This window comes from Anolis carolinensis, unplaced genomic scaffold (genome assembly GCF_035594765.1).
Source record: "Anolis carolinensis isolate JA03-04 unplaced genomic scaffold, rAnoCar3.1.pri scaffold_9, whole genome shotgun sequence".
NCBI classification, from domain to species: Eukaryota; Metazoa; Chordata; class Lepidosauria; order Squamata; family Dactyloidae; genus Anolis; species Anolis carolinensis.
In genome coordinates, this window is record NW_026943820.1 from 11,898,649 (window position 1) to 11,923,558 (window position 24,910).

Here is a 24,910-nt window from a genome sequence, read left to right on the forward strand (position 1 = left end):
TCGTCCTTATTCCGTGGCATTTGTATTTGAAACATGACATTAAATCAGGTGACTTGTTGACATTGTCTCTTTTTTTGCCTCTTAGGCTATCCTCTTTGGCCTTATTCTGGTCCCATTGCGGCTCATCTGCATGTTTCTCATTTTGGCAATGGCTTGGCCCTTTGCATTGCTGGCAACTTTCGGTGCTCCGGAGAAGGGGACGATGCCACTTCAGGGATGGAAAAGGTAACATTATGCCTTCACGTAACTGATTTCTCATTTGATATACCCAGCCTTCTTGATCTGCCTTCTAGGTTTGCTCAGATATCCATGTTCCTTTCCCCATGACGTTGAACCCATCCACTCTACACAGCCATAGTGTTATGAATCCTATGCCGCAGTAGCATCCTATGGGATCTTAGAGCATAGTTGTCTTTTTGTTGGGTGCCTTCAAACCATTTCCAGCATATGGTGACCATTGTCAGAGATTGCAATGTCTCGCCAAAGGCTATATTACCAGCAGTAACAGCATTACGCTGAAATATGCAGGTATTTCGGATTCCATCCTCACCCATCCCTAGAATGTTGCTCTAGAAAACCCTAGAGGCCCAAACTGAATTTAACCCTATAGTATTGAAGGTGGCTGTTTTATGTGTTATTTTCAGAAGCCTTTTCTTGGTTATAGCCCACTTTCCACATTCACTAGAGTTAGGGACACAAGACCACCACGATAGTGAAAACCACCAAAATACTTTATTGTCGAAGGCTTTCATGGCTGGAATCACTGGGTTGTTGTGAGTTTTTCAAGCTGTATGGCCATGTTCCAAAAGCATTATCTCCTGACGTTTCACCCACATCTATGGCAGGAATCCTCAGAGGTTGTGAGGTATTATTTATTTTATTTACAATATTTATATTCCGACTCAGGGCGGATCACAATTTACATATACAGTAGAGTCTCACTTATCCAAGCTAAACGGGCCGGTAGCAGCTTGGATAAGCAAATAACTTGGATGATAAGGAGGGATTAAGGAAAAGTCTATTAAACATCAAATTAGGTTATGATTTTACAAATTAAGCACCAAAACTTCATGTTATACAACAAATTTGACAGAAAAAGTAGTTCAATACGCAATCATGTTATGTTGTAATTATTGTATTTACGAATTTAGCACCAAAATATCACGATATATTGAAAACATTGACTACAAAAATAGCTTGGATTATCCAGAGGCTTGGATAAGCGAGGCTTGGATAAGTGAGACTCTACTGTACATGGCAAAAATTCAGTGACATAAACATACAGACAGAGACAAAGACACAGAGACAATTTCACTTTTTCCAGTTTCCGGCTTCATGAGAGTATGCTCAATTCCGGCCACAGGGGGAGCTGCTGCTTTACCATCCACTGTGACACCGAGTCCTTGATGGAATACTTCCTCATTCTTCCACATGTTGCTGGACAATTTTTTATGGTGTCATAAACTAGTTAGATTAGCCTCCCCGCATAAGCAGTACCCAAATTTCCTACTTGATAGATGAAACTATCTTTCAGGTTGCTTAGGTCAACAATGAGCTAGGCTATTTTTAATGGTCAGGCGCTCAGTCCAACCTGGGCTGGCTTCGAACTCATGACCTTTCAGTCAGTAGTGATTTATTGCAGCTGGCTACTAACTAGCTGCACCACAGCTAGGCCCTCTGAGGATGCCTGCCATAGATGTGGGCGAAATGTCAGGAGATAATGCTTCTGGAGCATGGCCATACAGCTCGAAAAACTCACCGCAACCCACCAAAATACCCATACCAAGCAGCTCACTTTGGCTTCCATTATCCTCCACTATGGTTGACCTCCAAGCTTGGAAATATTGAAACAGGATTCCAAAAAGCATATCTTGGTATATAAGGGACGTCATGCTTGTACACCATTGCATATAATGAGACAAGCTTGTATAGATGTTGGTCTCCAACAAGAGGATCTTAGAGTCAAAACCCGATGAATATCAAGGGTTCATTACACTTTCTGAAGTTTCAACCATCCATCATAAATGCCTTCCCTGTGTATGATGGATCTGGAACTACGTGAGATGTGATATGCCTTCTGGTGTTGCTGGAAATGAGCGTAGTTGTATTTATTTGGTTTGTTTCTTTTCTATGCCAAGGAAAGTCTCCTATTCCGCCCTCATCTTTCTTGGCCACGTCCTCTTCTTTGTGATGGGCTTCTGGGTCAAAGTGAAGGGCAAAGTCGCCCGTCCCGAAGAGGCGCCAATTTTTGCAGTCGCCCCTCATTCAAGCTTCTTCGATGGCATCGTGTGTATCGTGGCCGGTTTGCCGTCAACGGTGTCGAGGCAAGAAAACCTTATGGCACCCTTTGTTGGTAGTGAGTACCTTTGAATATCTCAATGGAGGACAGCTGATGAGACTAGGGAGACATCTGCACAGTAGAATGAATGCAGTTTGACTCCACTTTCCCTGCCATGGAATCATGGGAGTTGTAGGTGATGAGGCACCAGCAGAAAAGGCCAAATACCTTGCAAAACCACACCTTGCATGATTCCTTGGCATTGACCACTGGCAATTAAAGTGGTATCAATCTGCATTCCTTCTACAGCGGTGGTTCTCAAAGTGTGCTCCATGGAGCCCCTGGATCTCCACAAAGCATACTAAGGAGCTCCACAGTTCCCCTCTTCCTCCCCTTCCAAGCTTTCCCTCCTCTTTTATTCAATTACTGAAAACACACTGCATCAAAAAGGTTTCCCATGCCTGATATGTATATATTAAATATAATAATAATATTAAATATAATAATAATAATAATAATAATAATAATAATAATAATAATAATTAGGCCCGGGCTGTGGTGCAGGCTGGTGAGCAGCCAGCTGCAGCCAGCTGCAATAAATCACTCTGACCAAGAGTTCATGAGTTCGAGTTCCGCTCAGAGCCTGCGTTTGTCTGTCTTTATTCTATGTTAAGGCATTGAAAGTTTGCCTTATATGTGTAATGTGATCCGCCCTGAGTCCCCTTCGGGGTGAGAAGGGCGGAATATAAATACTGTAAATAAATAAATAAATAAATATACTTTATATTCCGCTCTATCTCTTAGAGTGGCTTACAGGTACATATATGGCAAACATTCAGTGCCATTATACATTATACAATTGACAGAGACAGACAGTACATAAACAGAGCCAAGACTTCCCTCTTTTCATCTCTGGATGTACTCAACCCGGCCATGGGGAGGTGCTGTTGTTTCATATTCCACGCCAAGGAGCCTATTGTCCATGCACACCTTTCCTAGTCAGATTTTTGCTGAGTGTTTTTCAGTAAGCCTTTTACCTCCCCACCAAAGCAGTACCTATTTATCTACTTACATTGTTGTTTTCAAACTGCTAGGTGAGCAGAAGTTGGGCTGACAGCGGGAGCGCATCCCAACCCGGGCTTTGAACACTGCCAAACTTTGAGTTGGCAGGATCTTGTATAGCTGGTGGTTTAACCCACTGTGCTAGCCTGGCCCTATATACCCTGTTTCCCCTAAAATAAGACATCCCCAGAAAATAAGACCTAGTAGAGGTTTTGCTGAATTGCTAAATATAAGGCCTCCCCCGAAAGTAAGACCTAGCAAAGGTTTTGTTTGGAAGCATGCCCACCGAACACAACACCAAAGCATGCAGGATCGGTAAATTTACGTACCATAAAGTGTTGTACATGGAAATATTGGTAGTAACACGAAATTGTTGATAGGATTCACAGTTTTCTGGTTATGCTGGTTTATGATGGCAACTACTGTACAGTATATAAAAAATGTTCATTTTTTTGTTCAACAATAAATGTGAATTTTTCTTCATGGAAAAATAAGACATCCCCTGAAAATAAGACCTAAAACATCTTTTGGAGCAAAAATTAATATAAGGCACTGTCTTATTTTCGGGGAAACACGGTATTATAACTAGCTGTGCCTGGCCACGCGTTGCTGTGGCTTTGTCTGGTGGCGTTGGTGAAAACTTGTTGAGGTAGTGGTGGTATTGAATGTCTGTTGTATGGTTGTCTTTATGTTTAGTATGCATTTGGGTGTTTGTGTACTGTGAAAGTGGTGACGGTAGAGGGGGTCTATGTGCCTGTGCAGCATTGTATAGTATTTATACGTTGTGTGGAAGGGCCTTGAGTGTACACTGCCATATAATCCAGTTAAAATCTGATAATCTGTATCTTATAGGCAGTGTGGAAGAGGCCTTGAGGCCTAACTGTGCCTGTCCCCTGGGCTGAGTAGGTTGCTAGGAGACCAAGTGGGCAGAGCTTAGCCTTCTAACTGGCAGCAATTGGATAAAAACAATTATTCCTCTCCCTCTAATTAGGACTTTATTTTTCTTTTCTTTTTGTTGTATGAACGTAGAGGCATGGATGAGGGGTTGTGCTGCCAAGTTTAGTGTTTCTGGGATGTGTGGTTTTGTTGTTTTGTCCTAGGCCGAAATTTCATTATCCTTCTATATATATAGACTAGCTGTGCCCGGCCACGCATTGCTGTGGCGAAGTCTGGGGGTATGGGAAATAAAGTATTGAGGAATTGGTAGTTGTTAAGGTAAAGGGTAAACGTTTTCCCCTGACATTAAGTCCAGTCGTGTCCGACTCTGACTCGCATCTTGAGTCTACACTACCATATAATCCAGTTGAAATCAGATAATTTCTAATTCCAATATTTTATATTATATTAATTGGATAAAAACAATCATTCCTCTCCCTCTAATTAGGACTGCATTTTTCTTTTCTTTTTGTTGTATGAACGTAGAGGCATGGATGAGGGGTTGTGCTGCCAAGTTTAGTGTTTCTGGGGATGTGTAGTTTTGTTGTTTTGTCCTAGGCCAAAATGTCACTACCCTTTTATATATATAGATATATATAATATATAAATATTTCTAGGGTGCTTCAAAAAGGGCTCAGTGGCTGAAAGGTTTGTACGTATGGCTGCATCCCACATCAACTGCATTGGGTCCAATAACCTGTTTCCTACATCCCCGCATAGCAAGCCCAAATACATCTGTATCCCTCTGTTGTCTTTCTCAAAATGGCAACATCACTTCTTGTAACAATTTGGGGAAGACTTAAGAGGAAAGAAGAAATACATTGTCAAGGCTTTCATGGCCGGAATCACTGGGTTGCTGTGAGTTTTCTGGGCTGAATAATAATAATAATAATAATAATAATAATAATAATAATAATAACAACAACAACAACAACAACAACAACAACAACAACAGCAACAGCAACAACAACAGCTTTATTCTTATATCCTGCCTCCATCAACTCGGGACGGCTTACAGATGGCACAAGGTGTCTAAAAACAACATAAAAATGAACACAGTATAAAATATAATAAAATAGAACACATGCAACATATAAAACATCAAATTAGACTCAAGTCAATCTGTGATCCTCTAAACATGGCGAAAAATTATTCTCTCCAAACGTTTCGCCCACATCTATGGCAGGCATCCTCAGAGGTTGTGAGGTTTGTTGGAAACTAGGCAAGTGGGGTTTATATATCTGTGGAATGTCCAGGCTTTGAAGCTGCAAGGCCATTCAATGCTAATCAAGATGAACAATAGCAACATTCACACTTGCGTGAAGCAGACAAGAGATCTTGTCTGTTGGAGGCACATGTGAATGTTGCAATTGGCCGCCTTGATTAGCTTTGAATAGCCTTGCAGCTTCAAAACCTGGCTGCTTCCTTCCTGGGGGAATCCTTTGTCGGGAGGTATCAGCTGGCCCTGATTGTTTCCCGGCCATTGATATCCACAAGCATGTGGACAATTTCAACAGAAAGGAGGAAACCATGAAAATGAACAAAATCTAGCTACCAGTATTTTCAAAAACTCTAAAATCGGGACAGCAAATAAAGAACAACACTCAGAAAACAGGAGAATACCAGACCGGAGACAATCAGAGCCAGCTAACACCTCCCAACAAAGGATTCCCCACAGGGCAAAAAATCCTTAATATAATCCAATCATGGCTAGAATGTTTTGTCTCTGTGTCTATTATCTTGTGAATGTCTCCTTAAACAGGAATCCTCAACTCACTCCAACCCGTTACAGTATCTCGAGTTGACCCAGATTCTCGGAAGAATACAATAGATGAAATAACGAGACGAGCGACTTCAGGAGGCCAGTGGCCCCAGGTACAGTGTATACAATGCATAACCTATTGCTTAGTATACAGTGTAGAGCCATGCCAGTCTCCTATGGGTTCCCCTAGGTTCCTGCAACTACTATTTCAGCTAGATTTGACCCCAGGAATTTTTATTTATTTTTATTTTATTTAGGGAAGTAACATGCAAAAGACTGATGGCAACAGTAATGTGGGGGAAGTACATGATTTCACTGGGGGAAGAAGCAGAAGCAAAGTTCACAATTTCCCCTTTCACTATCTCTAGTCAGTGAGGGAACTGGAGAAAGTGCACGATCTGAATTGTTGATGATCTGACTCCAGGCACAAAGAATGTGTTATGAGTAGTTTAGAGTGTCAGAAATTTGCTGGGATCTGCAGTTCGAAATGTTATTTTCTAGAACGGTGACTGTGACATCGGGTGACCTCATCTTCAAATAACATAGATTTAGAGTGCCCCCTAGTGATATTGTTGTGTCATGCAGCCACGACTTTTGCTAAATGGTTAATGTTGCGTTGCTGTGAGTTTTGTGGGCTGTTTCGCCATGTTCCAGAAACATTCTCTCCTGACGTTTTGCCCACATCTATGACAGGCATCCTCAGAGGTTGGCAGGTCTGTTGGAAACTAAGCATGTGGGGTTTATATGTCTGTGAAATGTCCAGGCTTTGAAGATGTAAGGTCATTCAGTGCTAATCAAGGTGGCCAATTGCAACATTCACACTTGTGTGAAGCAGAGAAAAGTTCTTTCTCCTACCCTGGACATTATTCCACAGGTATATAAACCCCACTTGCCTAGTTTCCAACAGACCTCACAACCTCTGAGGATGCCTGTCATAGATGTGGGTGAAATGTCAGGAGAGACTGCCTCTGGAACATGGCCAGACAGCCTGGAAAACTCACAGCAACCCAGTGATTCCGGCCATGAAAGCCTTCAACAACACTATTAAAGTAGTTGGCAGTTACATTCTTGGCAGTTCTAGAGATTGACAAAAGAAAACATCAACTATGCCTTCCAGCTGTAAGTGATGAATTGGCACAGGGGCCATTTTAAATCAGTTATACAGTAGAGTCTCACTTATCCAACACTCGCTTATCCAACATTCTGGATTATCCAACGCATTTTTGTAGTCAATGTTTTCAATACATCGTGATATTTTGGTGCTAAATTTGTAAATACAGTAATTACTACTTAGCATTACTGCATATTGAACTACTTTTTCTGTCAAATTTGTTGTATAACATGATGTTTTGGTGCTTAATTTGTAAAATCATAACCTAATTTGATGTTTAATAGACTTTTCCTTAATCCCTCCTTTTTATCCAACATATTCGCTTATCCAACGTTCTGCTGGCCTGTTTATGTTGGATAAGTGAGACTCTACTGTACTTTTAAATTATTTTGTGAATTCAGAAAAAATAGTAAAAGAACAATACTAATGCTAAATACTGTATTTACTCGAGTATAAGCCTAGTTGTTCAGTCCTTTTTTTAAGACTGAGCAAGCCCCCCTTGGCTTATAATCGGGTGAGGGTCCTGGTTGGCTTATATTTGGGTCAGCTTATACTCGAGAATATATGGTACATTTATTATTTTTCGCTATTATTATTGGTATTTTTACGTTTATTATTTTTCTCTATTATTGTTACTACTATTACATTTATTTTACTTTATTTTTATTATTATTGTTAATACATTTGTTATTTCACTCTGATCTTATTATTATTGCATTTATTATTTTACTCTATTATTATTAAAAGGATACATAAGCATATTTACATTGAGAAGATGAGAATAATGATTTGATCAGAGTTGGACAGTCTTATCTTAAATCTGAGCTTTATGTAAATATTCAAAAACATTTAACCTACTGATGCCTCTATTTTTATTTCTGAAATTTACCACCCTTGGCTTATACTGGAGTCAATATTTTCCCAGTTTTTTTGTGGTAAAATTAGGTGCCTCGGCTTATATTCGGGTTGGCTTATGCTCGAGTATATACGGTAAGTTAGATTTGAATGGAGAGCACACTTCTTGTTTTTCATGCTACGTCTTTCTGGTGTACTTCTGCCAGTTTGTTAATGGTAGAATAAGGCTACGTTTGCTTTATTGTTTTTGCATTAGTTAAAGTGAATGCATTTTACCTGTAAGTTTTTTTCCTTTGAACACCAGGTATTGGTTTTTCCAGAAGGAACGTGCACAAATCGTTCGTGTCTGATCACTTTCAAGCAAGGTGAGGATGCTTTTGCAGAAAAGTGAGATATGGGATGGATTGGGTATATTATTTGAAAAACTGGTGTACAATATGAGAATATTTTGTGGTTGCTGTCCAATAATGTGTTGGTTTAATGACAACAATTAAAACCTAAGAGTAGAACCCAACCTTGATTTGCTATGTCGTAGTTGAGACAATGGACAACTGGGAGTTGTCATTTGATGAACATCAAAATTTGATGCCAGAAAAGACTAAAGACCTTTTCAACATCCCATGATTCAATAGCATTGAGCCACGGTAGTTCAAGCAGTGTCAAACTGCATTTATTCCACAGTGCAGATGCACCTCAAGTATTTGTAGACACCCTTTCCCATTGATCATGGGAATATTTATGTTCTTTGCATTCGTTCTACAGTCATTTTCTATGTAAAGATACAGAATGGGGGACAATACCTGGCTCGACAGCAGTCCGTGTGAAAAAGATCTTGGGAGTCCTCATGGATAACAAGTTAAACATAAGACAACAATGTCATGCAACAGCTTAAAAAGCCAATGGGATTTTGGCCTGCATAAATAGGAGTATAGTGTCTAGATCCAGGGAAGTCATGCTGCTCTCTATTCCGCCTTGGTCAGATCACACCTGGAATCACATTGTGTCCATTTCTGGGCACTGCAATTGAAAGTATATGTTGACAAGCTGGAGGAGGGCAACTAAAATTATCAAGAGTGTGGAGAACAAGCTATATGAGGAGCGGCTTAAAAAGTTGAGCATGTTTAGCTTGCAAAAAAGAAGGTTGAGAGGAGACATGATGAGGGCCATATATAAATATGTGAGTGGAAGTCATAGGAAGGAGGGAGAAAGCTTGGAAACCAGGACGCAGAACAATGGTTTCAAATGACAGGAAAGGAGTTTCCACCTGAACATTGGGAAGAACTTCCTCACTGTGGGAGCTGTTCAGCAGTGGAACTCTCTGACCCGGAGTGTAGTGGAGGCTCCTTCTTTGGAGGATTTTAAACAGAGGCTGGATGGCCATCTGTCAGGGGTGCTTTGAATGCGATTTTCCTGCTTCTTGGTGGAATGGGGTTGGACTGGATGGCCCACGAGGTCTCCTCCAACTCTAGAATACTATGATTTTACCATAACCACTTTGAGCCTTCTTGTGGAGAGAAAAAGCGAAATATATACAGTAGAGTCTCGCTTATCCAACGTAAATGGGCCGGCAAAACGTTGGATAAGCGAATATGTTGGATAATAAGGAGAGATTAAGGAAAAGCCTATTAAACATCAAATTAGGTTATAATTTTACAAGCTAAGCACCAAAGCATCATGTTATACAACAAATTTGACAGAAAAAGTAGTTCAGTACGCAGTAATGCTATGTAGTAATTGCTGTATTTACAAATTTAGCACCAAAATATTACGATATATTGAAAACATTGACTACAAAAATGCGTTGGATAATCCAGAATGTTGGATAAGTAAGTGTTGGATAAGTGAGACTCTACTGTATAAGCATAATAATAATAGTAACAACAACAACAATGGCTTAACATATAAATTGTCCTTCCAGGGGCATTTATTCCTGGTGTTCCTGTTCAGCCGGTGCTTATTCGGTACCCAAACAAATTGGTAAGTTAATGTTGCTACATTTACATTTTAAAATGTTGAGCAGTGCATAAATCTTAGGTCAATATTTTTATTTAAAAAATACTTAGCAAATATTATTTTCTTTTTTAAACCTAGGACACGGTCACATGGACTTGGCAAGGATACAACTTGTAAGTGCCATCACAAAATGTCAGCACACACATACATACACATATACAGTTATTACTTGTCAGCAGTTGTTATAACAAGTGCCTTCCAGTTTGCACTGCCAATTTGGTTTTCCTGGCGAAGGGTAGTCGGAAGGCTTTTATACAAACTGCTTGGTTTTAGGAGTCATTGCTTAACCACAACCTTTTTTCCAAAAAAATATTTTTCAGCAATGAGGCCTTAGTCCTTACTCTCTGCCAGCTCTTTACCAAGATGGAAGTGGAGGTAAGCATTGCAGAAATGTTGCACCTTAAACCTGGCTTAATCAGTCATGTTCATCTATTTCCAGTGAAGAAGCCACCTTAGAAATAGTTTAGGATATTCTGAATAAGGCTAGAAGCTACTCATGATAGAACCTGAATCTAATATTGGAACAGAAGACTGTGTTGCAAACATACTGAGTCAAACGAGGAAGCTTCAGCCTACAGTTCTATACTGTAGAATTAATCCAGCTTGGCTCCAATGGCTCACAGCAATAAGATTCTGGGAGTTGTAGTTTGGGGAGGTACCAGCCCTCTTTAGCAAAGATAGCAACAGATCTTGCAAACTCCAACTCCCAAGATTTCATATTATTGAACCATGGCAATTTGATATCAAACTGCAACAGTTGTGCAAGTGTAGATGCAACTGTGGATTTCAGTTCTGCTCAGTCAGTTGCAAATAAACAGAACTTTCTCTTTGCAGTCCTCAGATTTCCTTTACTTTTAAGGATGGGCTGCCATCTCATGGCGGATTTGCTGAACTTCCTTGATTGATAAATTCACAAATCTGCTCCATTCTGGTGTACAATGCACTAGTGTTGTGCTTTTGTATGGAATTGCTGTTCGTTTTGTGTAGTTTCATTCATTTCATCTCATTTTTGTATTTGTTCCCGCTAATGGGGCGCCTATACGAACAGAATTTTCATCTAGCTTACAAAAAACGAAAATTTTCGTATCATTGGCTGTAATGGGAGGGCTTCCGAGGCTCACCCACCCCCCGCTCAGTTCTTGGGCTAGAAGGGTGAAAATCGCCACACACTGATCCCTTTTAGCCCCCAACATTTAAGACATTTGGGTGTTCCCCAGAGTACTGTTGTTATTATTGATATTATTATTATTAACACCCATTGGAACACATCAGCTGTCAAGGGGAAGCAGCCCTCTCTCAGTCTCAGCTTAGGGTGTCAGAATAACTGTTGTTCTTAATATTAATATAAATATAAATATTATTATTAAGACCCATTGGTACACATTGGATGTAATGGGGAGGCACTCCTCTCCCAGACTCAGCTTAGGGTCCCAGAATAACTATTGTTATTTATATTAATATTATTATTAACACCCATTGGTACATATCAGCTTTAATGGGAAAACAGCCCTTTGTCAGTACCTGCTTATTGTTACAGGGCCAAAACAAAAGGAAAACGAAAGCAAGCACAATGACTCTGTGGCTTTCATTTTCGTGTCGCCTCTCATTTCCTACGAAAATGTTGTCATTTGTTTTGTGTAGACGAATGGTCAAAACAAAACAATAGCACGAAGGATACAAAAGAAATTTTTTTGCGCACATCTCTAAAATGCTCCAACTGGTTGCTGGCCAGTGCATCCAAATACCCTGTTTTTGAGTGTCTTCTAGCTTGTTCCAACTCACTGAAACACATCTTGCTTTCTCTTCAGTTCCTCCCTGTCCACATTCCAACCGACGAAGAGAAGCACGACCCAGCCCTTTTTGCCAACCGAGTCCGTAGCAAAATGTCCAGGTGAGGGAGACAGGTTTTGCTTCAAGATGTCATAAAATTACACTCTGTAAGAAATTGTGAAAGATTTTCTGTTCCTGGTTTGAAAGTGTTATTTCCTGTGTGGTACTTACTTTGAAAGTAGCTATTATATTCCAGAAACTTAGTTTTTGTGGCTGCTACAAACTAGATTGAATTGGTTGAAACTCGATGAGATATTCATTGAAAAACTATAGCAAAATATGCTGCAGTTTTTGCAGTTTAATGAACCGTTGCCATGCTTTTATAATAGAACCAATTAGGAAATGACTTTTATAACCCAGGAACAAACATTGTGTTACATAGTGTTGTTTGTGATGGACTTGAAATGTGTTGGACACAAACCAGAATTTCTATGACATCTCTATGTCAGAGGGAAACAATATGTGGCCAGACAGACCTCCAATCATTTGGCGACACGAGACTCCCATCAATTATTATTATTATTATACCTACCAACACTGTCCGAATTTTTAGCACTGATATCAACATGGAGTTTGGTTTGGACAAATGTTCGACAGTGGCATTGAGGAAGGGAAAAATCATTGAAAATGATGGCATAAGTATGCCCAATGGCCAAACAATAAAGTGTCACCAGCCAGAGGCCTATAAATATCTGGGCATACTACAGCTGGACAACATCAAGCATGAACATGTGAAAACTGTGGTCAGCAAAGAATACACACAAAGGGTCAGAAAAATTCTCAAAAGCAAGCTCAATGGAGGCAACACCATCAAGGCCATAAACACCTGGGCCATACCTGTCATAAGATATACTGCTGGCATTATAAACTGGACACAGATGGAACTGGACAATTTGGACAGAAAAACAAGAAAACTCATGACCATTCATCATTCTCTGCACCCTCGCAGTGATGTTGACCGGCTCTATCTGCCTAGAAGATCAGGGGGCAGAGGACTCTTACAGGTAAAACAAGCAGTCAAAGAAGAAGAACATGCCCTGGCAGAATATGTAAAGCAAAGTGAAGAACCTGCTTTGATTGAAGTCAAAAATCAGAAACTCCTCAAAACACAACAGACAAAAAACCAGTACAAGAAAACTGCACTACAAACTAGAGCTGACAGCTGGCACAACAAAACACTGCATGGAAAGTTCCTTGACAAAATTGAAGGAAAAGCTAATAAGGAGAAGACCTGGCTCTGGCTCACGAATGGGACCCTGAAGAAGGAGACAGAAGGCCTGATCCTTGCAGCCCAGGAGCAAGCCATCAGGACAAAGGCAATCAAGGCTAAGATCGAAAAATCAGCTGATGACCCAAAATGCAGACTGTGCAAGGAAGCTGACGAAACCATTGATCATATCCTCAGCTGCTGTAAGAAAATTGCAAAGACAGACTACAAGCAGAGGCACAACTGTGTGGCCCAAATGATCCATTGGAACTTATGCCTCAAGTACCACCTCCCAGCAGCAAAGAACTGGTGGGATCACAAACCAGCAAATGTATTGGAAAATGAACATGCAAAGATACTGTGGGACTTCCGAATCCAGACTGACAAAGTTCTGGAACACAACACACCAGACATCACAGTTGTGGAAAAGAACAAGGTTTGGATCATTGATGTTGCCATCCCAGGTGACAGTCGCATTGACGAAAAACAACAGGAAAAACTCAGCCGCTATCAGGACCTCAAGATTGAACTTCAAAGACTCTGGCAGAAACCAGTGCAGGTGGTCCCAGTGGTGATGGGCACACTGGGTGCCGTGCCAAAAGATCTCAGCCGGCATTTGGAAACAATAGACATTGACAAAATTACAATCTGCCAACTGCAAAAGGCCACCCTGCTGGGATCTGCACGCATCATCCGAAAATACATCACACAGTCCTAGACACTTGGGAAGTGTTCGACTTGTGGTTTTGTGAAACGAAATCTAGCATATCTATCTTGTTTGCTGTGTCATACAACGTCGTTGTGTCAATAATAATAATAATAATAATAAAGTTCACAACACACCAGACATCACAGTTGTGGAAAAGAAAAAGGTTTGGATCATTGATGTCGCCATCCCAGGTGACAGTCGCATTGACGAAAAACAACAGGAAAAACTCAGCCGCTATCAGGACCTCAAGATTGAACGTCAAAGACTCTGGCAGAAACCAGTGCAGGTGGTCCCAGTGGTGATGGGCACACTGAGTGCCAAAAGATCTCAGCCGGCATTTGGAAACAATAGACATTGACAAAATTACGATCTGCCAACTGCAAAAGGCCACCCTGCTGGGATCTGCGTGCATCATCCGAAAATACATCACACAGTCCTAGACACTTGGGAAGTGTCCAACTTGTGATTTTGTGATATGAAATCCAGCGTATCTATCTTGTTTGCTGTGTCATAATAAAATAATAATAAAACTTTAAATTAACTCTGGTTTGGATTAGCAGTTGAATGCAGGCTGCTCTGTCCTCCAGTGTCATAAAGTGCATCTCACTTTAAAAATGAATGCACTTTGATGGTTCAGTGCTGTGGACTCATAGGAGATGTAGTTTTACAAGGTCTTGAGCCTCCTCTGCCAGAAAGTACTGGTGCCTCAGCAGATGCCAACTCCTAAGATTCCATAGCATTGAAACATGGCTACTTTTTGGGGAAAACTTTAAGAAAATAAGCTTGCCTTTCTCTAAAGGTAAGCTTATGGGTCCCCTTGGGGAGATAGGGCAGAATACAAATAAAGTTTTTTTATTATTATTATTATTATTATTATTATTATTATTATTATTATTATTATTATTATTATTAACTAGTGGGATGTATTTCTGTATGTCTTTGAAACCACAGTGCTTTGGGTGTCCCTGTTACGGATCATACGTACGAAGACTGCAGGCTCATGATATCTGCAGGGAACCTGACTTTGCCCATGGAAGCTGGCTTGGTGGAATTCACGAAAATCAGCAAGAAGCTGAAGTAAGTAGTTTTCTTGCCCAGATGGGAAGTGTAATAATAGAATTACAGAGTAGAAAGAGATCCCAAGGGCCATTCAGTCCAACCCCTTACCATGCAGGAACACACTTAAAGCACTTACTAAAGGAAGTTCTTACTAATGTTTTGATGGAATCTTCTTTTCCTGTCATTTGCTCCATTGTGTCCTAGTCTCCAGAGTTGCAGAAAACAAGCTTGCCCCCTCCTCAGTGTGATATCCTTTCAGATGTTTAAATATGATAGGCAAACTTGGAACGTTTGAATTTCTGACGGAGCATCTAAGTTCCTGGCACTTTCCACATAAATGCCTTCTATCTTAATAGACACACACAAACTAAAAAAGATCATGAAATCCTGAACTTTGTGATCATAGAATCTTTGGACTGCAATTCCAAATAGTACTTTTGATGGTCACCAAAGCTCTCCAACAATCCCTGTAGCTCCTCAACTTGCTCCCAATTTTGTGATTTTCATTTTCAGTCATTGAAATAGGGTTGCCAAAGTTAAAACTGGACTTGATAGGACTCTTGCCTGTAATAGTTGTGTAAAAGAAGGAATTATCAGCAAGCGTTACTCACCACACAACCAAGGAAAAAGCAACACCTACCGAAATCCCTTTTTCTGCACAAAGATTAAAGTTGCATAAGCTTCTCCAGTTTTTAATTTGGCAATCTTGAAAATGGGTGAAATGTGCTCCCAAGTTATTTTCCCAACCATGTATTGGCTGGATTGTGATCAGAAAGGGCAGTATATTATTTCCCACAACCATTTTTGACCAAAGTGTGAATATGTGCCTTTCAGTTACCTGTCAACTTATGGAGACCCGATGTATTTCATAGGGTTTTCTTAGGCAAGGAACATTCAAAGATTGGGTTGCCAGTTTTGTCCTCAAAAATATACAGCCTACAGAGGGTTTTCCATCTCCAAAGGACTTTAAACAGTCCTTGTGTAGGCATCTTTCAGGAGCGTTTTACTTATATGTTTCTGTAGGCTGATTATTTTAATGTTAGGTAGGCCTGGAGAGACAGGCCCCTGATGGTACAGCGGGTTAAACCACTGGGCTGCTGAACTTGCTGACCGAAAGGTTAGCAGTTCAAATTCGGGGAGTGGAATGAGCTCCCATTGTTAGCCTCAGCTTCTGCCAATCTAGCAGTTCAAAAACATACAAATGTGAGTAGATCAAAAGGTCTACTCACTTCTCTGGCAGGAAGGTAACTGTGCTCCATGCAGTCATGCCAGCCAAAAGACCTTGGAGGTGTCTACGGACAATGCTGGCTCTTCGGCTTAGAAATGGAGATGAGCACCAACCCCCAGAGTCGGTCACGACTGGACTTAATATTAAGGGAAAACCTTTACTCTGGAGAGAGCACTCGAGAGTTGGGCACCACCTGTAGCAAGGTGTTATCTACAATTCTAGATAAGAAGCCAGGAATCATTATTCTCCCTTCTTTGTATATCACATTACCAAAGGCTTTTGAAATGGATGCACACAAACATCCATGCTATTATGTAGATGCTAAAGATTGCAGTAGTTGTGTGTCAAAAGGGGCAATGCCCTTCATCCTCTGTCCTATCTTCATGGTCCCTTCACTTAAGTGAAGTATCAAGGACAACATTTCAGTCCAAGCTATCCTTAGCCCCAAGTTAAGGTAAAGGTAAAGGTTTCCCCTGATGTTAAGTCCAGTCTTGCCATTACTGCATGGAGCGCCGTTACATTCCCGCCGGAGCCTGTTGATCTACTCACGTTTGCATGTTTTCGAACTGCTAGATGCAGACTGCAGCCAGGAAATCAGAAGATGTTTACTTCTTATGAGGAGAGCAATGGCTAATCTTGATAAAATAGTGAAGAGTAGAGACATCACACTGGCAATGAAGGTCCGCATAGTCAAAGCAATGGTATTCCCCATAGTAACTTATGGTTGCCAGAGCTGGACCATAAGGGAGGCTGAACGAAGGAAGATAGTCACTTTTGAACTTTGGTGCTGGAGGAAAATCCTGAGAGTGCCTTGGACCATGAGAAGATCCAACCAGTCCATCCTCGGCTGCGCACTGGAGGAAGGATATTAGAGGCAAAGTTGAAGTATTTTGGCCACATCATGAGAAGACAGGAAAGCTTGGAGAAGATCACGATGATGGAGAAAATGGAAGGAAAAAGGAAGAGAGGCCGACCTAGGGCGGGATGGATGGATGGACAGTATCCTTGAAGTGACTGGCTTGACCTTGAAGGAACTGGGAGAGGCAACGGACAACAGGGAGCTATGGCATGGAATGGTCCATGAGGTCACGAAGTCGGAAACGACTATGCGATTGAGAGAGAGAGAGGGGTTGGCAGAAGCTGGAGCTAACAGCGGGCGCTCACTCCACTCCCCGGATTTGAACCTGCAACCTTTTGGTCTGCAAGTTCAGCAGCTCAGCGCTTTAACACACTGTCCCACCGAGGGCTCCTAGCCCCAAATTAATTAGCTTCAAATGCTTTGCACTCCTTAAATTATAGCTATGGCCCTTCCCTTTTATGATCCATGACCAAAATAAACTGATTCATTCTTTCCTCTTTTCAAAGTCTGAAATGGGACAATATCAGAGAGCAGTTGAGTCAGTTTGCAGCCATCGCCAATGCTTCCAAAGGCGGCCGGATCGGAATCGAGGAGTTTGCCAACTACTTGAAGCTTCCTGTCTCTGAGGTCCTGGGGGAGCTGTTTGCCCTTTTTGACAGAGTGAGTGCACTCTTTTTTCTCAGCTTAAAATGAAAGCTCAGTTGTGATTGTTTCCAGAAGCAAAGCTTGTGACTCGCATCACATGGAGCAAAAATGACAAGCGTTTCCACTTAACAAAAAGGGAGATTGTATACTGTTGAAGGGGGAAAGAAAGGGAGGGCAAGGAACGGCAAGCAAGGGAGGCAAAACAAGTGAGGGTACGGCCTGCCTGCCTGGGGCTGCTCAAAAAAGGCTTTGTGGCTTTAAAGCCGCAGAGGGAAGTTTCCATCTTGGCTCGCCAGCAGCCAAGAGGGTGGGACTCATCCTGCCCCCACAATAGATTCCAGCTGTGCGGGATGACGTGTCCGGGCACAGTGGTTTCTGATTGCCTTTGGCAGCTCCGTTGTTTTTGCAGAACACACCCAGACGCTCTGCTCTTTGCAGACGCTCTCCGAAGCAGTGGAAGCTGTTCATTCGTTCGAGTCTCTGTGAGCCTTCACCATGTTCCTCGCTCAGGCTCTGATGGATGCTGCCAGCGGCGGTAAAGCTGGCTCTGGTTCTGGCTCTGGTTCGAGTGGGAGCCGTGCCCTTGCCGCTGCTGGGGGAGCCCTCCTTAAAAGCCTCACAGGGGGCAGTGGAGGCGGTGGGGGCGCAGGCCTCCTGAAAAGCAGTGGAGGTCAAGGTGGAGGAGCTGGCAATGCCCTGATGAAAGGCCTCGGGGGGCTCTTGGCAGGAGGAGGCGGCGGCGGCGGTGGGAAAGCAGGGAACGTCATGGGACTCATTGGAGGCCTGGTGAACATCATCAGTGAGGCCGCAGCTCAGTACACCCCCGAGCCTCCCCCACCGGCCCGCAGCCATTTTGCCAACGTGGAGGCCAACGAGAGTGAGGAGATGCGCCAATTCCGGCGCCTTTTTGCCCAGCTGGCTGGCGACGACATGGCGGTGTGTCCCACCGAGCTGATGGGCATCCTGAACAAGGTGATGGCCCGGCACCAAGACCTGAAGTCACAGGGCTTCAGCCTGGACACTTGCCGGAGCATGGTGTCCGTCATGGACAGCGACACCACAGGCAAGCTGGATTTCTACCAGTTCCGTTACTTGTGGAACAACATCAAAAAGTGGCAGGCAGTCTACAAACGGTACGCCTCGCCGAACTCGGGGACCATCGAAATGGCGCGGCTGCCCGAGGCCTTCAAGGCTGCAGGGTTCAACATGCATGAGCAGCTCTACGCCTTGATGATACGCCGATATGCCAACGAGGATGGCACCATGGATTTCAACAACTTCATCAGTTGCTTGGTACGCCTAGACGGCATGTTCCGCGCCTTCAAAGCCCTGGATCGCGATGGAGACGGGAAAGTCCAGATGAATCTCCAAGACTGGCTCCAACTAACCATGTATTCCTGAACTGAACTGAACAGGAAGAGAAATGGAAGGCAGTGGTGTTTGTTTTGTTTGGAAGGTTGTTGCAAGTGAGCTCCTTTTTGCTAATGGCTCCTTTCAAGCAACAAGGCCCACTCTTTGGCCTCTGCTATATTTTTAGATTGCTTTGTTGGGAAAGCAGGAACAGTAGGAGAATTGTACAACTCTTCTGGCACTGCTTAATATTATTTCTAGCAGCATTGTTTCTGCAGCTGGAAATGCCTGCTTTTGAAAATGGAGACAGGGTGGAGTCAGTATGCATGTTGTCTAGTTACAGTGCTTTATCATTTCAAGAACAGGTTTATGCTTTTGTACATATATTTGGGCTGTGCAGATATATAGGACTAAGAATAAATATATTATAATTAATATTATGCTGAAGTTTGTAGGAAAGATGGGGGTAAAATGCAGCCCAAGGAAATCATATCTCCTATGTCTTCTTGAATTATCTACCTTGCCCCAAGACTGAATTGCCTTTCTTGGATTCCAATGAATATAACAATTCTGTCTTTTTAATACATTGCAGGATTGTGGCTTGCAGGCACCACACTGTTTAACATTAAATAGATCCTTTGTTTCAAACCAGAAGTGGATTTGTTGTCTTTTTATAGGATCTGTTGTAATTTTGGCATTTTTGACAGGGGATGCAGTTTTTCCCTAAGTTTCTTCTTGAAAGAAGCAACAAGTACTTTTTTAAATGTCCCTCCTTTTGCAAGAAACTCATTAGAAACCACGGTTTTCAAAGCCGATTCATAATTTGTAATTACTTATGCACAAAATTCAGGTGTGGTTCTTTTGCATAGAAAATAGCGCAACCCTTGTGTAAGAAACAGCACATGCAGAAATAACATTGTAGGTAGAAATGTTATTTCCTGTTGGTAAAACACTGTATTCTGTGAATAAAAAAGGGCTATTTTTATTTCTGCAGAATGTGTTTTGAAGAATCCCTTCAGCATTCTTATTGCCAGTGTTTCTACACTTCTTTTTCAGCCATTATCGGAATATTATTTCCATTCCTGACCCATTGTAGCTGCCTTCACCCAATGTAGTGTAACTAGTCCCTTTACGTGGGACAAAGGTTACCTGTAATTTTTTCCACATTAAACAAATAGTAAACAGGAAGTATTTTGACCCTCTTCCAAATGCATTCCGATTCATTTGGGGTTGGAATTCCAACCACTTGGAGTTCCATCTGGCCTTTCTGTGTTAAGCCCACGAGAACCATAACCTGCTGTTTCCCTAATTTTTGCATGTGTTTTTTCAACCTTTCCTATTCTAAAAAGTTGCAGTGTGTTTCTAAAGGCTTTGTCCCTGGTATGTTGAGCTTTGAATATTTTTGGTTGCATTCTTTTCCTTTAGGCCTCACCCACCGCTGGAATGCAGCCATGAGAAATTCTCTAATATTGCCTTCAACTTCACTGATGGCAGAAGGTCCCCACCCTTTCTGTATAGTAAGGGAAGGGATTACTTTCGACTTTCACACTTATTTTGCCCCGTTGCAGGTTTTTAAGATTTTGAGTAGGACATTTAACTCTTTGGCCCCACTCTACACTGCCATATAATGCATTTTCTAACTGTGCTGTGTAGTCTAAACAGGCCCTTCATTTTCCTGTCTAATTTTTCTTTTTTGATCAATTGCCAACCCAACAATCTGCAAATCCTGCAGCGTTATACATCCATGTTTTGGGTAATCAGTTTCCTAAATATTTTCTTTTATATCCAAGCATTGTATAATTTTGTATTAGGAAGGCTTTGTTGGCAACTGTTTCACTTAGCTCTGGAAAAATATTTGTTGGACCCTATCTACCCTGACATATAATGCAGTTTGGAACTGCATTATATTGTCAGTATAGACTCATATACTGCATTGAGCTGCATTATACTGGCCATATAATGGAGATTCCCACTGCATTATATGGCAATGTAGATGGGGCCTTGGCTTCACATCTGCTGAGACGTATTTCAGGGAAATATGCATCTCAACTCCAGTGTTTGCCAAACCCTTGATGCATGTCATTCCTGAGAACTTAAGTGCACACAAATCAATCTGCCTCTTTTCAATTGTGAGCCGCTAAAATGCAGCTAAATGGAACAACACAGGCCACAAAGTGCCACAGTTGTTGGGAGGAATGCTCCGTAAATTTGAAAACTTACAGGAAACTTTGCAAATTGCAGGGTAGGAGTTAAAACTTTTGGGTCTTCCCATTGGTTATGAAACAAAGAGCGTGTGATTTGGAGAAACTCCATGAAAACCCCACTTCTGACTATATAATAAATGCGCAGTGATGATCCAAGCTCTGAATAAGTGGAAGAAATGCAAATAGAGCTGCTTTCCCAAAAACTAGCACATTTGTGATGTGTTGGAACTATGGTTCCTATCAACCGGGCTGTGGTGCAGGCGGGAGAGCAAACCAGCTGCAATTAACTGCAATGAATCACTCTAACCAGGAGGTCATGAGTTCGAGGCCCGCTTGGAGCCTGTTTGTTTGTCTTTGTTCTATGTTAAAAGGCATTGAATGCTTGCTTATATGTGTAATGTGATCCACCCTGAGTCCCCTTCGGCGTGAGAAGGGCGGAATATAAATGCTGTAAATAAAAAAATAAATAAATAACCGTAGTGATGGTGTTGACGATGATGGGAGTTGTAGTCCAGCATCTCTAAGATTGAGGGAGATTGAACTAGAAATAGATCAGGAAGAGGATAGGATGAAGATAGATAGATAGATAGATTAAAGAGATGAAGAGATAGATAGATAGATAGATAGATAGATAGATAGATAGATAGATAGATAGATAGATAGATAGATAGATGAAGAGATAGATATAGATATTCATTCATGTATTCTACATTTTGCTTTAGTATTAGGCAGCATTCTGATTTTTTTTAACCCCAGGGCATGTTTGAATTTCAAGCAATTGATCTTCTCTTTGTTTCCAAGCCTAACATGTGCAAAGAAGGAAAAATAAACTCAGATCGTAACAAATTGAACTTGCTGTCATTTCTTTGATCAAGTTGTAGCTCAGCACGACCAGCTCGTGGGGGAAGGAGAAAGAAGTTTTGCATTGATCAGCCTAGGAACTTGAAAACTGTGCCAGAGTGTTTGCAAACTAAAGTCTACAGAATGCATGTGTCAGGAGTAAGAGAAACCATGTCAGAGCCCAGAGGGATGATCCCCTTCCCTCAGCTGCTCTCACTTACATTCATACTCCCTGCAGCTAAAATAAAACCTAGCACAACAGGCTGGTGTATAACCTCTCTTTCTGCCCTGTTCATTTTCTATTTGCATTCATCTAATGCTTGGAAAAGAAACGTTTCAGACTATAAAATCCATACCACCTGGGAAAATTTGGGAAATCCTCTCGCTAAAATTCCTAATTCTAGACTTGAAAGAGGTTTCAAGCATCTCATCTTACAATACCTTGGATCGGTGCTTTCATTGGTTTGACTACTTCTGCTATGTGTAACTAACAAATAGAGCCTTGGGTGCTAATAAATGGAAATTATTTGGGTGATAAATAAAGTATAGCTTGATCTAGAGTAGTGGTTGTCAATCTGGGGTCTCCAGATGTTATCGGCCTACAACTCCCAGAAATCCCAGCCAGTTTACCAGCTGTTAGGATTTCTGGGTGTTGAAGACCAAAAACATCTGGGGACCCCAGGTTGAGAACCACTGATCTAGAGTGTAGATTAATATAATGCAGATTGAACTGTACTGAACTGCATTATATGGGTCTATACCTATGGTTCCCAACCTTTGGGCCTCCAGGTGTTTTGGACTTCAACTCCCAGAAACCCCAGCCAGCTTACCAGCTGTTAGGAACTGTGGGAGCTGAATCACTGGTCTACACTGACCATATAAGGTCGTTTTAACCTCATTATATGGTAGTGTAGGTCCAGCTTGAAATCCCTACTATAGCATAGGATAAATGTTGGATGTTGGCCTTAGGAGACTTTAAACAGCTGTATACTTGTTGCAAAAAGAAATAAATATATTACCTGTTGTTGCTGTTGTTGTTGTTGTTGTTAGTGTTGTGTGCCTTCACGTTATTTCAGACTTACGATAGCCCTAAGGTGAAGCTTTTGCTGGAAGAACCTTGGTCTTCCACATGACACTCAAACCACTACACCACACTCGGGTTGCATCTACACTGTAGAATTAGTGCAGTTTGATGCCACTCTAACTGCCATGGCTAAATGCTATGAAATCCTGAGAGTTGTAGTTTTACAATGCCTTTTGTCTCTCCATCCAAAGACTTCTGGTTGCCTCACTGCAACACTACAACTCCCACAATTCTATAGCATTGAGCCATGGTTTTTAAAGTAATATCAAGGAGAATTGATTCTGTCATGCAAATGCATCCTCAAACACCTTCTTTGGGGAACATTTTGACATGGTTTTGAAGAGAGAGGGCTGAGCCAGTGCAATATAATATACACTGACTGATGCATCAAAATCAAAATGTACATGAGTCAGAAATAAAATGAAACTAACATTCCAAAAGTTTGGGGAAAAAGAGAAAGTTTTATATATAAGATGTAAGAATGACAAGGGAGGGATCCGCCTGCAAATGTTCAAGGAGGCAGTTTCAAGCGTATAGAGCAATGAGTAGAAAAGGACAAAGCTGAGACAAGTTGTTCAACTTATTGTAATCCCAGGTTTGCCTCTTTGCTTTCTCAGCCCGAGACAAAAGGGTTGGCGGATTGAACTGGGTGGAATGTGCATGAATAATTTCAAAGCTGAGCCCTATCTCTTTAATTTTTTTGTTTCCTAAATGTGACATCTCTTTCTCTCTTTTTATTATTCACCTCCACACACCCAACAGAGAAACGCCCTGCTGTTCTGTGGCTTTTTATATCTCTTTTGGCATGACTTGGCTTCAGTGGCTGTGGCTGTGAAGGTCTAAATAAACACTTGTGCTTGTCTGAACATATCTCAGCCCTAATGCAATACTATATGCAGGACTATAGAACTTCAAAATTACAGAAGTACACAATTATAGAACTACACAACTACATAATAATGGAACTACACTATTATGGGACTATAAAATTACTGAACTACACAATTACAGAACTACAAAATGTTAGGTAGATAATGCTATGTTAGATAGAAATGCATTGTCTGTAAACTCCATTGTGCACATCTGTTGGGGGAAATACAGTTCTAATAGACATGTGGTCACAACATATTCAACTTAAGGGCTAAGCAAGTGGAGATGTGGAAATAGAACAGTCATGGGCAAACTTTTTTGCCTTGGGGCTGGGATGGGAGGGGCAGGCTGGGAGAAAGGGGGGCCATTTGTGTGCTGAGAGGGGTAGGGTCTGGGAGGGGGCAGGGCAGGGCCTGGGTCATCCTCAGGTTGTCTTCCCAGCATAAGGACGGGGCTGCCCCAATCCTCCTCCCTCGATCCTCGGGCTGTCCTCTTGGCATTATGCCAGGAGGAGAGTGAGACAGGCGGTGGCTGAGAGTGCTCCGGAAGACTCTCAATCACCACGTGCCTTCCTTGAGTTGTCCTCCCAGCATAAGGATGCGGCCTCTCACACTGTCCTTATGCTGGGAGGAGGTGGGGCACGTGGTGGCTGAGAGCGCTCCAGTGGTCTCTCAGCTGCTATGTGCTTTCCTCCCCCATCATTTTGGCACAAGGATGCAGCAGGCCACTGTCTCATTGTTGTGACTCAGCTGGAGTCTCAGAGTGACTCTGATGGGGATTGTGGGATTCAGGTTCCAGATGTTCAAGATGATGGGATTCAGGTTCAAGATTACTCTGGTGGGAATTATGGGGTTCAGGTTCAGAGTGTCCCTGTTGTGAGAGATAAGGAGCAGGGAGGCATTCCCACAGCAGGGAATGGTGGAGATGATACTGAAGCTAGCCAGGTGCAAAGGGAGGATAGCATGCAGACAGAGGCTGCTGCTAACGAGCTGTCTGGCCTTGATGAGA

At 41.9% G+C, this 24,910-nt stretch overlaps 2 protein-coding genes across 2 annotated transcripts in view; both read left to right on the forward strand.

The window, feature by feature from the left end:
• Positions 1-24,910, forward strand: part of lpcat2 (lysophosphatidylcholine acyltransferase 2) — a 47,071-nt gene that overhangs the window by 17,198 nt on the left and 4,963 nt on the right. The window contains exons 2-11 of the mRNA XM_003222923.3: positions 86-225; positions 2,139-2,356; positions 6,039-6,151; positions 8,309-8,369; positions 9,923-9,981; positions 10,096-10,130; positions 10,338-10,392; positions 11,826-11,908; positions 14,715-14,840; positions 17,416-17,569. Coding sequence (XP_003222971.2) covers positions 86-225; positions 2,139-2,356; positions 6,039-6,151; positions 8,309-8,369; positions 9,923-9,981; positions 10,096-10,130; positions 10,338-10,392; positions 11,826-11,908; positions 14,715-14,840; positions 17,416-17,569 — 1,044 coding nt within the window. The remainder of the gene's footprint in view (positions 1-85; positions 226-2,138; positions 2,357-6,038; positions 6,152-8,308; positions 8,370-9,922; positions 9,982-10,095; positions 10,131-10,337; positions 10,393-11,825; positions 11,909-14,714; positions 14,841-17,415; positions 17,570-24,910) is intronic.
• On the forward strand, positions 17,588-22,972 carry capns2 (calpain small subunit 2). The gene has a single exon (XM_016994754.2). The coding sequence runs from the start codon at positions 18,050-18,052 to the stop codon at positions 18,953-18,955; it is 906 nt and encodes a 301-aa protein (XP_016850243.1). The 5' UTR covers positions 17,588-18,049; the 3' UTR covers positions 18,956-22,972.

What these genes read in the sequence shown, in the direction of transcription:
- capns2 (XM_016994754.2), top strand. Translation starts at nt 18,050, where the DNA reads ATGTTCCTCGCTCAGGCTCTGATGGATGCTGCCAGCGGCGGTAAAGCT.